A 16,127-nucleotide genomic window follows, 5' to 3' on the forward strand; every position below is an offset into this window, starting at 1 on the left:
CTATCTCTCTCTCTCTCTCTCTCTCTCTCTCTCTCTCTCTCACTCTCACGCACAAAACTGGCAGTTTGGTAATGACGGATCTAAGGATCCTCAAATGCAAACTGTGTGTGTCTTGCTTCAGGAGAGCAATCATGCATTTGAGTCGAGTTTTACTTTCTTTATTTTATAGTCATTCATTCATTCATTATCATTTAATCATTTTATTAAATTTTTTATTTATTTTTTATTAAGGATTTTCAAATAATACAAACACTAACAATCAAAACAATCAGACAAACACACAAACAAACAAAACCCCCAAGCGCTGAGAATTAAATAGCACATCCCTGAAAATATTAATCTCTACCTGCTTAATTCAAACAAAAACATGTCAGGAAAGGAAGAGCCAAAGCTCTCTTAAAATAAAAGTTAAGAGTTTTTGTAAAAAAGAGTGGAGGGGTTCCCAAAGTCTCCAGAATTTGTCCGACTTGTGATTGAGATCATAAATTAATTCATAGTAACAGTTGGAACCTGAGGCGTAGACCACTTCAGTAGAATACATTTTTTCATTTTATTAAATTTAATCATATAATCATTTATAATATTCATTATAACCATTGATTAGTCATTTATATTACTGGTTTTAATATTATTATTTTTCCATTGTTGTTTTGTCTTACGATGTGTGGTTTCAAGGGCTATTTGTCTTCATGAGTAAGAGATAAGCGAATTACTTTTTTTCAAGGTTTTTAATGTCACAGTTGTGAAGTAGTGATTTTTCATTGCTATGGCTTGTGGTATAATAACACTTTTTACTGGTCAGAAGAAGTCTAAGCACTAAAACATACGCAAGTGATTATTCAATAAACTCTGCTACTTTTTATCATCATCACTTCATCTCCTGCTTCTACTCTTCTCTGGCTTTACTCAGTCAACTTCTTGGCTGATAGAAGACTATTAATGCAGTTTTGGGTACCAGACAAGTTCTAGACAAGACTTGCTGGTGATGATGGGTTTTGGGTATTAGACGATTTGCCTACAAGTTGTTCTGTTACCAGACAAAATGGATATTTTCTGACAGGATTTGGCATCCAGGGCTGGACCTGATATTTCTGGCATGGAGGCATGATCTAACAGTAAAAGAAAGGTTTTCACATTTAACTGCACCTGAAAATGCAACTTCACCCTGTAACAGTTAAGTATGTTTAAACAAAGTACCAATTATTTAACTGTATCATATTTAACTGTTTCATATTTATATAGCAAACCACCAAAACAAGACACATGATGATTTGTTTGTTTGTTTTAAATCCTTTGGGGATACAAACTAAATAGGCTATATAATGATTGTTTTTATTATCATATTTTACTGTTTTACCGCTTGTAACTGCAGAGAATGAAGGAAAACAAAACATAAATTAAAAATGTCAAGATGCACTTCAGACTATTATGATATTATGTATAATGATCTGACAAGCACAATAAAAATGTGGATGTGTACAATGTTCTTAACAAGGTGTATACAAGGCAAAATAAATTGGATGTTTAGTTAGAGCAATAATTCTATTTGACCAAATTTTGATTCATTAATATTTTGTTAATTGAACGAACTATAATGTAAACATATTGCAACAAATAATTATTTAACCTTTTTTTCTATTATTTAATTTTAAAAAGAAAATATAGAAGTTGGTCCTGCACTACAGTCAGGTGCTCTGACATCTAGGCTGAGTAAGATATGTTAACTGCGCAGAAGTTGTGCAAAATATCATCATAAAAAAGCATGGCTGATGTACTTCTAGAAGAATTTGCCAAAGGTGTCGAAAAATGTTCATACACGATGTAATTAAGTGTAATTAAATTGTCAATACTTGAATAATTTTCGTACAAAACTCGCCTTGCTTATCAGTGTTGATCTATCTGATAGTTTGTAAAGCTACACTACATTATTGTGTGATTCAATTGAATTGCTGGTAATAAACTACCACCAATTATAGAATGATTATTATGATTTCACTGATATATAGATAACAGTTGTATTGTATATTAATGAAATACTATTTTAATACTAAATACCTTGAATTTAATTTAATTTAATCTGATTGCCAAGCGGACAATCTTAAGACATTTTTCTCATCACATTTTTACTCATAGAAAATATTTAAGAGGCATTTTGTACCATACTCTTATACAATACATCAATTAATAAATGTCATTCAGTTAATGTATGTAATCTACAGTGCCTTCTCATCCTTCACCTAATCAAGCAGGAAAAATGGGAATTCCAAAGAATCTGTAATCACTCAGATGATTCAACTCTTAAATAACAGATATTTTTTTAAAAACAGTTCAATCCTGAGTTATATCAAATCCTGTGTTATAAAAGCTGTTGTGTAATGTTCCCATTAGTCATTTATTGAGATGATATAAACATGAATTTTGTAAGGAGGGCGGAGTCAAGACAATAGAGACAAAGAGGTTGCAGAGCAAGTTTACAGGTCAAATTAAGTTATAAAAACACTAAGTTCATCCAAGATAGTATGAGAACTTAAAGCTTGCATCATTTATTGCAATGCTTGATCCTTACTATTATTAAATTATGCATCAAATCATATTTTTGAGCAGTTTATTCTTAACACAAGGCCATCTTGACCTTGCTAATGCTGCATATAGTCATAACCAAGCACTTCTCAGATATGAATGTCTCCCATGAAAGCAATGAACAGATGCCATAAACACAGTCTAAATCAAAATGTGACATTCCTCATATCAGACTCCTTAAATGGCAGTAGGAAAAAACAGCACCTTAATATTTAATTCAAAGAGTAAATTCATATAAGACCCCTTATTTGTTAGATTAACATACACAAATCCCAAACAATTTCTTTACTATGTGTCAAAGCTGATTTACCATAGTTGTGAAATATTGGGATTGTAAACACAATTACTTTGTCAAATAAAAAAAATAAATGTAAATAATATTATTAAAATCTTATGGTACCAACATAGAATATTCTATTGTGAAATTCCTTCTGCCAGGACACAGTTGTAATGTTTCTATAAGAGATAGATATTTATATTTCTACTTTACTTTCAAGTTGATTTAACCTCCATTGTAGCCAACAGTATAGGAAGTATAAAGTTCTGCGGGTCTAAAATGATTTTAGGGGGTAGAACTTTTTTATAAAGAGAAATCAAAGAGTACATTTTTAAGAGCATTCGAGTTATAATCAAAGTGGAAAATTTGCTAGTGGCAGGTACCCATTTTTTCCCCATGTCTCAGAAATCACTGAACACTGACGAAAGTACAGAGATAATGGCTAGCAGCTGTCAGGTTACTAGAGTCAGCAGATCAACCCCTCATACCCTCCATAACCAGAAGCTGAATAAAGGGCACTGGAAGAACTGCACAGGTCACGGCATGACTGATGACTGCTGAGAAGAAACCTTTTTTTTTTATTAAAAATGCCTGTAGTCACAGAACTAATAAACTAAGAGGAAGAACAAGTTAACACATCTCTACTCTCGCCCTCAGGATAAAAACACCTGGCAGCCTCAGCACCCGCCGCCCACCCCTGGTAATGCTTAAAAGCTGTGGTAAAGAATCACGCTAATACACAAGCACCTTCTTCGAATCATACACACACACCTACGTAAGCGCCGACAAACACAGGCATAAACACTGTGAGAATGGCAGGCTCCTCCACCAGGCGGACAGGGAACCAACAGGCTGATTTAAGTCCCGAAGAGAGAGGCCAATGGGCAAACAAGATTGAATTTCTGCTGACTGTGGCCGGAGCTATCATCAGGGTTGGAAATGTTTGGAGGTTCCCATATCTTTGCTATAAAAATGGAGGTGGTAAGTCGTTTTGGACAATACTTTAGATAGTTTATGATAGGTTTGGTTATGGTTTTAATTTTATGTGATACTATGGGACTACATAATCTGAATGTATTAAAAAGCATTTATTTATAAACCATCTGTTTGTTAGTTTACATATAAATCCCTGTGCGTGCTTGCTTCGGCAGCAAATATACTAAAATAAATCCCTGTGCTTATTTATTATATTATAAAGCCAGTTAATATTCACAATCAGTTACACCTTTCTATGTGAATTGCATTTGTATTCCAGGTGGGTAACATTAATCATAAAACAGGAACTTTTTTCCTAAACAATATTCTATCTATCTATTATTAATATAATTCTATCTATTTTTAATATGATATAATATATAGCATATAATATTTTAATGACTCTCTTAAATCCTTAGGGGCTTTTTTCATTCCATATGTCCTGTACCTGCTCACTTGTGGTATCCCGCTTTTTGTGCTTGAGACAACTTTGGGTCAGTACACAAGTCAGGGAGGCATCACATGTTGGAGAAAGATCAGTCCTCTTTTTGAAGGTGGGTTGCTCACTTCTCAATTTGTATGCATTATGTGACGCTTCTTAAAATGTAGTGAAATTACATATTTGTTATGTCTCTTTGAAATAAATAAAGGTTTGTAGCATATAGTTAATATTCCGCTTTTTAAAATATTTTGTGACTTGTAATTACAGACTTGATTCTGCTGTTGTATGAAATGTAATGCATTTGCTAACAGTGTTTCTGTGGTCTTTAATTTAATGTGTTAATAGTTTAAATTTAAGTTTATATGAATTTTTTTTTTCAGCAATTACATTTTATTGCAGAAACTAGTTTGCACCTATTATACTATTTTAGTGATCCACAACACCAAGCTTTTATTGCTAATTGCTAAACTATAAGTTTTTAAATTTTAAACAGTGTCCTCTATCTCTAACATATACTTTTTCATATTTTTATTGTATACTGTATGTTACATGATTTCAATTTATTGGCAAGTAAAATAAGGTAATATTTGTTTAAAAAGTCAGTGTTAACACAGCTCTCTTTTTCAGGAATCTTTTCTCAGCCTTCAGTGTGGAACTGCCCTGGGCCAGCTGCAGCAATCTGTGGAACACAGGTACATTTGGTTAAAGGTCAGATGTATGTATCTTTGTATGAATGTATGTAGGCCTTGAATGACAATTATATTTTTTCATAGGCTGGGTTTTTTAATGGGGTGCTGGCACATTAATCTTTTCTTTTTTTTAAATCTAGTCAAAGTAGGACATTTTATATATGTTCTGGAGGAATTTAATCAAGTTGTCATAGCTAGCATTTTCACGCAAGTTTGTGAATTTTTTTATTGTGATTACATTGTTTATATTAAATGTGTCAGTACACACACTGCAACTACTTATATTATTAGATAATGTATTTTTCCCTTTGCACCCTCTTTTACCAAACATTGATGCTTATGCCAGGAATAGAGTAGGAAATGTATAGAATCTTGTTTAGCTGCTATGTATGAAGCAGATGTTTTGATAAATTTCATCAGGCTAGGTCTGGGTGTATATGGCTTCTTCATGATTGTTAGCACTATGTTATATACTTTCATCCATTTGTATCTCTTTGGTGTTAGATGCTTGTACTGTGCTTAGTGGGAAGAATTCTAGTTCAGGGTGGACATCTCCTCTTAATGCTTCTTCCTCTGTGATGGAATTCTGGCGGTGAGTTAAATAAAAATCATGCAATGAACATACACTGAAAATAACATAACAATTACATTTTATAGATTTTACTGGACATGGTACCATGTTAAAATGTTGTACCATGGTGTATGAATATGAAAATGTTTTGATTGTGTCTATCATTTCACATATATAGCAGTTCATCTGTATAAGTCAGCCAACTCACTGTTTTATTATATCGTTTAAAAGCTTTCTGCGTGTTCAGTCACAGAGTTTTGCAACTGTCCAGTGGAATACATCATTTGGGCACAGTAAGGTGGGACTTGGCTCTTATTCTCTTGTTTGGATCCTGATCTACTTCTGCATCTGGAAAAGCGTGAAATCTACTGGGAAGGTTACACACATTCGTGTTACCTGTTAAGAAAATGCTAAGAGCGTAATGACAAAATGTCCTGCATGGCTTAAATATGTACATATTTCAAATCTTTTTATTACCAGTATCAGGAAACAATTTTTAGCATGCAATACCCAGGTACTGTATATTACTTTCAATTAAAAGCTAAAAAACTAAAATATTTATTATATTTATAGGCAGTCTATTTCACAGCAACATTCCCTTACGTTATGCTCCTGATACTGCTCTTACGAGGGGTCACTTTACCTGGTGCCGTCAACGGCATCCACTACTACATGTACCCAGATCTGACACGGCTAGCTGAACCACAGGTAAAGGCATTCGAAAGCCTAGAATGGTTTACTGAAAATCTGGATTAATAAATTAATCAACCATCTCAATTTTTTTTTTTGCTATATCCTGTTTTTTATGTTGCTCTTTCTGAATTGTATCGCTCATTTGGTCTTTGTAAGGTATGGATGGACGCTGGGACTCAAATCTTTTACTCTTACGCCATATGTCTTGGATACCTCAGCTCTCTTGGAAGCTATAATCAGTATAACAATAAGTGTTATAGGTGAGTGTGCATAATATGAAGTATAATATTTTATTTGAACTGATAAAAGAGATTAATTTAATCTGTAGTTCTGAAATTGGTCATTTTCTCTCATCTCTCTCTCTATATTTATATATATCAAATATTACACATTATTGTACAATTTTTACACAAAAGACACAATATTTTGATGTGACTGTGTTAATTTGAGCATTTCTAAAAAAAATTCCTACAGGGACTCTTTCTACCTCTGCTTGCTGAACAGCGGAACCAGTTTTTTAGGTGGGTTTGCCATTTTCTCTGTTCTGGGACACATGGCACAGGAGCAAGGGGTGGACATATCCCTTGTGGCCGAGTCTGGTAAGAATTTTTTTTTTTTATTGTTCTTTTTTTTAACAATACATTCCAACATACCAAATAAACTATCAAATAGAAATTTAAATGGAATAACATTGTTTGTTTTAATACGTAATTGTCACTGCCTATGCCAATGGTCTTTAATAATCAAACAAATTAAGGCAGACTCCTTTATTTTTTATCCTATTGGGTTTTAGTTCACATCCCATTATTTATTTGATCGCTATGTAATGGAAGGGGTAATGCATGGATACTGTAAGATACTTTAGGTGGTGTTGGTCATTGTAACTCATCCCTTGGCTGTCGTCAGGTCCAGGACTGGTGTTTATAGTGTATCCTCAGGCAGTGACAATGTTGCCATGGTCTCAGTTCTGGGCTGTGTGTTTCTTTATCATGATCATCCTCTTGGGCTTGGACAGCCAGGTTAGACCTCCTTCTCTTTCTTAGCCTAACGTCTGTTGCTTTGCTCTTCCTCCTGTTCCTGCCTCCCCATCCAATGTCCTTTTTTGTGTCACTTAGTTTGTTGGACTGGAGAGCATAGTGACATCAGTGACAGACATCTTTCCCACGGTGTTGAGACGTGGTTTTTGAAGAGAGCTGCTGCTTTAAGGGATTTGCCTTGTCTGCTACCTGATGGGCCTCTTCATGATCACAGAGGTGGGCCTAACCTAACCTAACCCTAACCCTAACTCAGCTAATAAATTAAAAATCAACAAGCAACCTTACAGTCAACCCTAAATCAGCTCAGATTTGCAATTCACTTATGTTGCACTGAGATCAAACATGTACAGTCTATGGCTTTGCATACTGTTCTTTAGAATATCATTGCATTTATAAGTATCCTACTTTCTGTTTCACAGGGTGGTCTGTACATCATTCAGTTGTTTGATCATTACGTGTGTAGTGGAACTACTCTCCTGTTCCTGGCTACATGTCAGTCTGTGGCCATTGGCTGGGTATATGGTGAGTGGCCCACACTTAAATATGTCTTAAATTGTACTTACTACTTTTTCATTGGGCTTTATGTGCTTATTCTCTCCAAGGTGCTGACCGATTCTATGAGAACATAGAAGACATGATTGGCTACAAACCCTGGCCCATGATGAAGTACTGCTGGCTCTATGTCACCCCCTCTGTCTGCGTAGTAAGCCTGTTTCTATCACAGGGTAAAATGGGAACACATTTGAGCGAAACACACTATTTAATATGCACCATATGTAAAAAAGCAAACAAACAAACAAAAGAATCAAACTAAATTTTTGTCAATTGTGTCCTGTAGGGCACCTTTATCTTCTCTTTGGTCAAGTACAGTCCCCTGAAGTTTAATAACACATATATGTATCCGTGGTGGGCATACGGTATTGGCTGGTTCCTCACAGCATCCTCTCTCTCTCTCATCCCCATTAACATGATTTACAAACTCTACATGGGAAAAGGGACTTTCTGGGAGGTAGGTGTTGTCAAGAAAAATAAAAAGAAATGCTTTTTTATTGAAAATTTTAATGTCTGGAAATGTTTCTGAAACCTTTAACAGAACCAGCAGGCAACAGTTGTTTCACAACAGGAATGAATTTCTTTCATTTCCTATGGATTGAAATGTAATAGGGATAAGTGAAAAATGTTTTGTGTGTGTTGCCCTCAGCGTCTCCAGTTGGCTTGCACTCCAGCAGAGGATCTACCTCAGTCTCAGAGACCCTCGGCACATCATTATACTCTGTCATCCTGTACAGACAGAGAAAAGACCCCAGACAACCGTTAATGTTCAACTGCCATCACATCAATTGTACCTATATATTAAATAGCAGTTCAGTCAATTAGTCCTAATGGGAAAATTTATTAAGTTTTTGATTTTGAAAAAAAAATATATATATAGTATGTGGCCTAGTGAGAGGTAAACTAATAGATTAAAAAGGCAAAAGTAAGACAACAGCTGATACAGCTGCATATATCCTTCCTTCTGCATAAAGTTAATAGTGCCTTGTTTTATATAAAACATTTATTTATGGACTGTAATCTATTAGTGCTGATTGTGAGCCCACCTTTTTACAACATACTTTTAAAAAAGCAATGATTATTTGTTTCATAGCAAACACTGAATCTTGCCTTTACAGATGCAGATACTTTTACTATACAAACACATATGGTACATGTATTGCCTTAAAGCAGAGCGGCCATAATGAAACAAAGCAGTCATGCATTTTGACAGTTGGGTATTCTCAGGGGACAGCTTATTAGAGATTTTCTTTATGATTTTCTCATGCAAGTTAACCTGCTCTGAGATAAATTGAGCCTTCAGGCATTGTTTTTATGTGATCCATGGTAAGAGCTTTATTGATATTTCTTTCAGTGATATACAGTGTTTCACATACCTTGAGGGCATTGTCATGGACAGGGTGATATATGTATTTTTATAGTTGTATTTTTTTGGAGTATGTTGTCTTTATAGTAGTTTTTAAACTCATATTCTAGTATCTTTTTAGATTTATTATACATATAAAACAAAAACAGTATTAATTTTAAAAAAGTAAACATGTATCAGAATATGTAGTGGAGGAATCTTTTTAACATCCTTCAGATTAGTCTGTAAATCATACGTATCTTTATTTATATAGAAGTGTGTTTCATGCATTTTAGAGAGACAATGTAAAGACTGAAGAGAGAAATTATTTTTCTTTCTGTCTGGTCATTTTCCCAATCTCCCAGATGATAAAAAGCAATGCTTTCAAGTAATTTATACTACTCATAGGCAACAAGCACCCATTTTTAGGCCCCAACAATAATAGGATTTTGTGGGTCATAACCTCTATGGCTTTGTTTACTTTTTTCCATAGACACAGATTAAGCTTAATCCAGGATAGCTGCATTCTGAAATCTGGGTTTTCCATAAAAATCCTTTGAAGTCTAGGATCATAAAACATCTGTCCAGAAAACCAGGATTATGGTGATATTGGTTCCAACTGATGTTCTGCCAAAATAAGTCACTGCTAGGCCATGTTGTGTGTGCTATTTCTGTTTAACTCTTTTTAAAGCTTTTCACCTAACATTTACTCAATATACAGTTTTAAATATTGAATATTTAATAATTAGCATCATTACCAGGAGTTAGAAAAGACACGATTTATGATTGCATATTCTGTTGGTGACCTTGTGCTGTGCCATGAGTAAGCTTTATTTCTATATTTGATATGAGAAATTGTATGATCAAGTTTTCTCTTGTTGTTTCAAAGAAAGCATTTCAAATCTATGATCAACTAATGCAGTGTGACTGTGCTGAAATCATGATTGTCATGTCCAATTACATCTCCAAATAATTCTTAACCTTTCGGAGTCATTTGTTGTAATGTAAAGGAATGTACACATTAAATAGACATTTTTCTGTAATGAACCTCATATAGTTAAGACACCACCATATGGCCATGGGTTTGTACCGGGGGAATCAAGAGAGCAGAGAGTATATTTTATGAAAACTCTGAAAGTTTAATGTAATAAAAGGACTGTACAAAAATAAGGCATAAAACGTTATGCAAGCAGACGTCTTAGTTAGGTAGATTCACTCTGAGAATTTTAATGTCATCCATAGGGCGGTCCTGACTGTTGGTTTCAACCATGCCAATACGATTAAGAACTCCAATGCCCTGGCAGACCCGTCCAAATATAGTGTGTTTCCCATCCAGCCACTGTGTGGGAGCCAATGTGAGGAAGAACTGGCTTCCGTTTGTATCTGGCCCTGCATTGGCCATTGCGAGAATTCCAGCACCTACAAAATATATAAATAAATCAAGCACTGGCTGATTTGTAATATCAAAACTTAAGCTGTAAACTAGTTCTTATGCTGGATTTTTATTTTTTTTATAAAAGTAATATTTCCCTAGCAATTTATTCTACTTATGGGATCTATTGAGCAGCTTACAAACTTTTCATAGTTTTATAAATAGCAGTGCTTTTAACAATACTATTTAATCTACTCATGCATTATTTGTTATATTACTCACCTGTAAATTTCAACTCTGGATGCAATTCATCTTCAAACTGCTTGCCATATATAGATGCACCACCACGACCTGCAGATATAAAATAAATTTTATATAATACAATTTTACAAACTGACAGTAAATTAAAATTAAAGTCCATTGTATTGACGACAAAGTAGATTGTTTCGCTTGATAAAACATATTCACCACCTTTATTCCATTTCTCAACAGCCACTTAATTCAGCGTACTGTGATTCATCTTATGGAATTGTCAAATTAAATATCTAAAAGGAGTGTTGAATGATGAGTATTCCTTTTATCCTCACCTGTCCCTGTTGGATCGCCTCCTTGAACCATGAAGTCTTTGATGATGCGGTGGAACTTGTTGTTGTTGTAATATCCTCTTCTGCCCAGCTCTGCGAAACTCTTGCAGGTTTTTGGCGCATGATTCCAGTACAGTTCTAGAACGATAGTTCCCATCCTGGAAAGACAGTGAAAAGTGAGGGTTGGTCGTAATATGCTAAGTAGCTGCAAATTATTATTTTTTATTTTTTAAGACAAAATTGATAAAAGACAAGTAAAGATCCCTTTAAAATATTACCATTCTGGGAAAAAAAATCGTAATTTTTCCATTCAAAATCCGTAATATTTAGGGATGTAGAGTACGGGTATTACATTGTAAATATTTCTCCATAAAGTTTAATAGGCTTTCTTTCTTTCTTTAAATAAGCATCAAGGACTTTTTTCAGTGACTCCTCTTCTAGTAAAAGTCAGTCACATTTTGGTAAGTTATACATTTTGCAAATTTTTGTTTGTGAATGTAGTATTTGCCATGCAGACTATAGAAAATCACAACACACGCCACCATCTAGCTTCTGTATGTAAAACATGCAACATCTTTTAGAGATTTAAAAGTGAAAATAAACTTAAAATTTATATAATTAAAATTAATACGGGAAGACGTAATTACGTCACAACGCAAAAGAATCACCGTGAATTTTGAAACAGTTCGAAAGAACCGAATGAGTTAGGAATCACAGCACCATCTCTGATCTAAAACAATCTAACCAGTACAACTGACCAACGTGATTAGATCTTCAACTTGTTCAATACAAACATGCGGCAAAGCTTTATGTTTTTCTACATCTATAAATAATGAAACAAGTAAACCAACGATCACAGCTTTACTTCTGTGTTATCAAGACGTAACTCATTCATTCACAAATCTATTACTAATGTCTATTCTGCGACTCACGTTGTGTCCAGCGATACTGTGGGGGGTTGCCAAGAATCCGGCGGAATTCCAGACATGTCTGTTGGTCAACAAATACGGTTTGTTAGAAAGCATTAATTTTATTTGTAAATTATTTCGCAAAGAGTGATAAGGAAGTAGTAGCCCAGTTCGGTTTATTCGTTATTGTAAACCGTCAAGACCACATGATGTAAGTGCTGCCATCTAATGGACTGGATGATAAAGTCATGCTGTCTGAGTTCCATCCACATCATACACTCTCTCTATATAAACCAAAACAGTCCAAAATGTTTATACACTATATTGCCAAAAGTATTAGGACACAGTTCTTCCACACTGACTGAACCAATCATTTCTTTCTGAACCTTGCCTTATACACAGAGGCATTGTCATGTTAGAATAGAAAAGTGTCCTGTCCAAACTGTTGCTATAAAATTAGAAGCACACAATTCCCTAGAATATCATTATATGCTTACACATTAAGATTTGTACTCATGGAAATTACTAAAGTAGTCAATCCTGTTCGTTAGAAGGGGGTGTCCCAAACATTTGGCAATATATTGTAGTATGATAATATATCTAGCCTATATAGTAGTATATTTTTCTAGTTTTGCTCTGTTCTAAAATATTTAATTGGCTTTGCTCTGCTCTAAAATATTTTACTGGCTATCTATTGCTCTGCACGTTTTTGTGGAAAGTAAATGTTGAAAGGTATAGCGTGATAACTTTGTCTGATCAGACAAAAATATAATTGCTCAAATCTGTTATTTAAAAAAATTAAATAAATTATACCTGGCACACAAGTTGAATTATGTAATTTCAACTATGTCTAAAAATCCTCAGCAATCACAAAAAAAGTGTCAAAAATTGGTCAAAATGTGTCAATCCTGTGTTTCATATACAAAATGACACACAAAGTCAAATATCAATTTTATTGTAATTCACTTTTATTGTGTTTATTGACCAAAATACACAATAAATGTACATGTAGTGTGCATTTAAGCAAAATAAGCATACATACAATATGAAGAGTCAGAACCATATTCTTTAATACATGTTTAAGAAAATTACATATATCCGGTACAACATTTAAAATACTTTTTTTTAAAAGATAACTCTAAACACTGTTTAAAAAGTAAATAAATAAATGAAAAACTCATCCTTTGTGGCAGTAAGGAAGGAAAAGGAAAAATGGTGATCAAATTCCGTGTGATTGATGGCATTACCAGGCAGTATTAGACAGAGTATCAGCATCTAAACTTGCCTGGTAAGACACAAATCAGAGGATTTTACTGCAGCGGAGAGGCAGAAGAAAGGGTCTGATGTCATGTGACTGTAGAAGAGATAAAAGCAGACAAAAAGAAAAGGACAGAAATAAGGTTATTTTTTCAGGAGAAAGATCTTGAAGGAAACTGTTTAAAGGATCTGTTAGTAAAGGATAAAGTGCAAGCAGAGATTCAAAGGGGTATTGTCAGAATTAAGCGTCAGCATCCAAACTGATTTTGAGACAACTTGGTAAGTATGTTTTATATAGACAAAAACAACTAAAATGTTATTCAAAATATCTTCTTCTGTGATCGTTTGTCTCGTACAGGTATGGAATGACATGAAGGTGAGTAAAAGATGACAGAATTTTCATTTCTCGGTAAACAACACGCCCCTGAAATTACTTAATGGGCAGAAAATTACCTTATTTCCTCATTCACATTCAGAATGCAACCAAATGTTTTACTGAGTCATGCCTACAGATACATTTTCCATAGAAACTAATTTGTCATATAAGTTGTCCCTTCAGTCTATGTGTTATTTATATCTCTCTTTTATCATTAACTTGTTTAAATGACATAAAAACTTTTACTTTTCTTTGCACATTCCATATAGAATACATAATGACCTGCAAAATAAGTGAAATGGGTTTCAAATCATTAACACACACACACAAAACTTAATCATTTTTTATATTTTTCTGACTGGCATTACTTCCTCTCCAGCACAGCGAACAGGAAAGGTGAATAGGTACAGTTCAATTAGTGTTTGTCACACAGATCTCGGGTGTCATGCACACAATAAGACACAAGAAAAGGAGAATGAACTGATCGCTGAATGGCACATTACACATTAGAGGGTGTGTGAGCATGGAGGAACTACTTTTGTGACATTCATGAAGGCATTTGGACGTAACAGGGTGGGGTTCATAACTTTACTGGTAGCTAAGTGAGAGGATCTCGTCTTTTAATTACACTCCCTTTATTTTTATCAAGCAGTCTCATCCAGTCTTCCTAATTTAAATCATTAACTTGATTTATTAAAGAACATTTAAACACATTCTAAAGTCAAAATATGCTACATTCCACACTTGATCACAATTTTGAAAGCATTTTCTGTTCATTTTGCATTAAAGTCATGGTCACTGAGCCCCCAGAGTGCATCGTTACCAGACAGTGTTAGAACATCAGTGAACAATCAAGCACTGCCGGGTAAGATGTAGCCTAGAGACAATGAATGAACTTCTTCTGCATCATAGTATTCAAATGATCCAGCCAAAGAATACACATCTTTTCATAGCATATTTTCCTTTGTGTATTTGTGTGTGCGTTTATTTGCATAGTCTGCAAATCCACACCCAGATGCAAAGCATTTGTAGCGATGCTTGAGGAGGACCATCTGCATCATTACCAGGCAGTATTAGAGAAGATATAACATCCAAAACTGCCTTGTAAGATGGAGATAGTCATCCAGTGTTTTCCACATTGTTTTTTTTTTTTTTTTTTTTTTTTCTTTTTATTTTTTTCTTTTTTTTTTTTTTCCATCTAATTGTTTTCAGTTCGGCATGAAACATGAGGGGAGCCAAGGACTCTATGCTAATGTCTATCACTATAAAATCAGTTACTGTACTTTAGCAAGACATTGTAATGTGTTTGTTAATGATTATCTATTTTCCTGACTGGCCCATCTTTTTTATAGCTTTATGTATTTCCTTTAAACACTGCTTATCTTGCAACAGACCCCAATGGCTTTTGATGTAAGCATATTACCGTGCATGCTCATTTGGACTGGACCACTTCCAGTTTCACTATGCACTTACTCATTTTCTTGAAAGCTATTATTAGAAAAAACGAAAACATTGTAACACCAGAAGTTTATTTCTTAGGTGTACGCCCTGGCCTGCATCCTTGGAAACCATGACCTTTGAGACGTCTCCATGACCTGGGAGAGTTTGACTAATTGGTCGCACCTGCATCAAAACAAAATTGCGTCTACAGCCTCCAAATCCCATTACAGTCACACAACATAGGTGGTAAGGAAAGCGCTTAGTCATGCTAATCAAAATGGCTGATCTTTGTCACCTATACCTGAGTGTGCACCTGACTGACCCCTCACCTGTACAACAGATTAGATAAAATTAGATTAGATAACTCACTTACTACAGAAACCAAGCTAAGTACGTTTTTACATTTTGGCTCTATTGTTGTTTAAAGTCAAAGCTCACTTTGAAAAGATCAATTAAGGTTACATTTTCTCTTCCTTGTACCTTTTTATTAGAACACTTTCAAGTGAGGAGAGGAAAAATTGTGTGTATGAGATTGCATCAGCAATCAGATTTTATGAGCGGGTGTCCATGTATCAACCAATTTTTAACGTTTATAAATAGTTTCTCAAATGCAACAAGTCTAATTTATGTTTAATTTGTACAAACCACGTTATATTATAACATTAAAAACTTTAGTTGCATTACTGAACATAATTTATTTTAATGCTTTACATTTTCTACTTCATACCCCTTTGTTTTAAACTGATCAAACAGGTTTGACACATTACGGAAGTGAAAGTTAACATGCTGGGCACTCATAGTCCTTTATGTTTCACAAATCTTAATTATCCATATTTCAGACTAAAATTCATAGTTGATTTTTACACTAAAGAATGAAAGGAAGATTTTTTTTATCTAAAATATAATTTATATATTTTTACCATTTCATTGTCCTTTTTAATAGTTTACTATTAGCATTTATTAATAGTAAACTATACTATTGTATATATTACCTGAGATACATATAAAAACTTTTTTTTGCAATTGATG

At 34.1% G+C, this 16,127-nt stretch overlaps 2 protein-coding genes across 2 annotated transcripts; one reads left to right on the forward strand and one right to left on the reverse strand.

Moving 5' to 3' along the window:
• The first annotated feature begins 3,610 nt into the window (after positions 1 to 3,610).
• On the forward strand, positions 3,611 to 9,211 carry LOC107712084 (sodium- and chloride-dependent GABA transporter 2). The gene is given in 15 exon segments (XM_074560079.1): positions 3,611 to 3,838; positions 4,252 to 4,456; positions 4,878 to 4,966; positions 5,468 to 5,555; positions 5,782 to 5,849; positions 5,852 to 5,910; positions 6,108 to 6,242; positions 6,384 to 6,487; positions 6,702 to 6,826; positions 7,134 to 7,246; positions 7,343 to 7,480; positions 7,684 to 7,786; positions 7,867 to 7,967; positions 8,103 to 8,273; positions 8,466 to 9,211. Coding segments are annotated over 15 exon segments (1,785 nt in total). The 5' UTR covers positions 3,611 to 3,669; the 3' UTR covers positions 8,583 to 9,211.
• Positions 9,212 to 10,279: 1,068 nt separating this feature from the next.
• Positions 10,280 to 12,271, reverse strand: ppil1 (peptidylprolyl isomerase (cyclophilin)-like 1). The gene is made up of 4 exons (XM_016517207.1): positions 12,050 to 12,271; positions 11,121 to 11,275; positions 10,816 to 10,884; positions 10,280 to 10,580 (listed from the first exon to the last, which is right to left on the reverse strand). Exons 1-4 carry the CDS (start codon positions 12,103 to 12,105, stop codon positions 10,360 to 10,362), a joined length of 501 nt encoding a protein of 166 aa, XP_016372693.1. The 5' UTR covers positions 12,106 to 12,271; the 3' UTR covers positions 10,280 to 10,359.
• Between the last annotated feature and the right edge of the window lie 3,856 nt (positions 12,272 to 16,127).

Source organism: Sinocyclocheilus rhinocerous, unplaced genomic scaffold (genome assembly GCF_001515625.1).
Source record: "Sinocyclocheilus rhinocerous isolate Xijiao unplaced genomic scaffold, SAMN03320098_v1.1 scaffold1710, whole genome shotgun sequence".
Classification (NCBI taxonomy): domain Eukaryota; kingdom Metazoa; phylum Chordata; class Actinopteri; order Cypriniformes; family Cyprinidae; genus Sinocyclocheilus; species Sinocyclocheilus rhinocerous.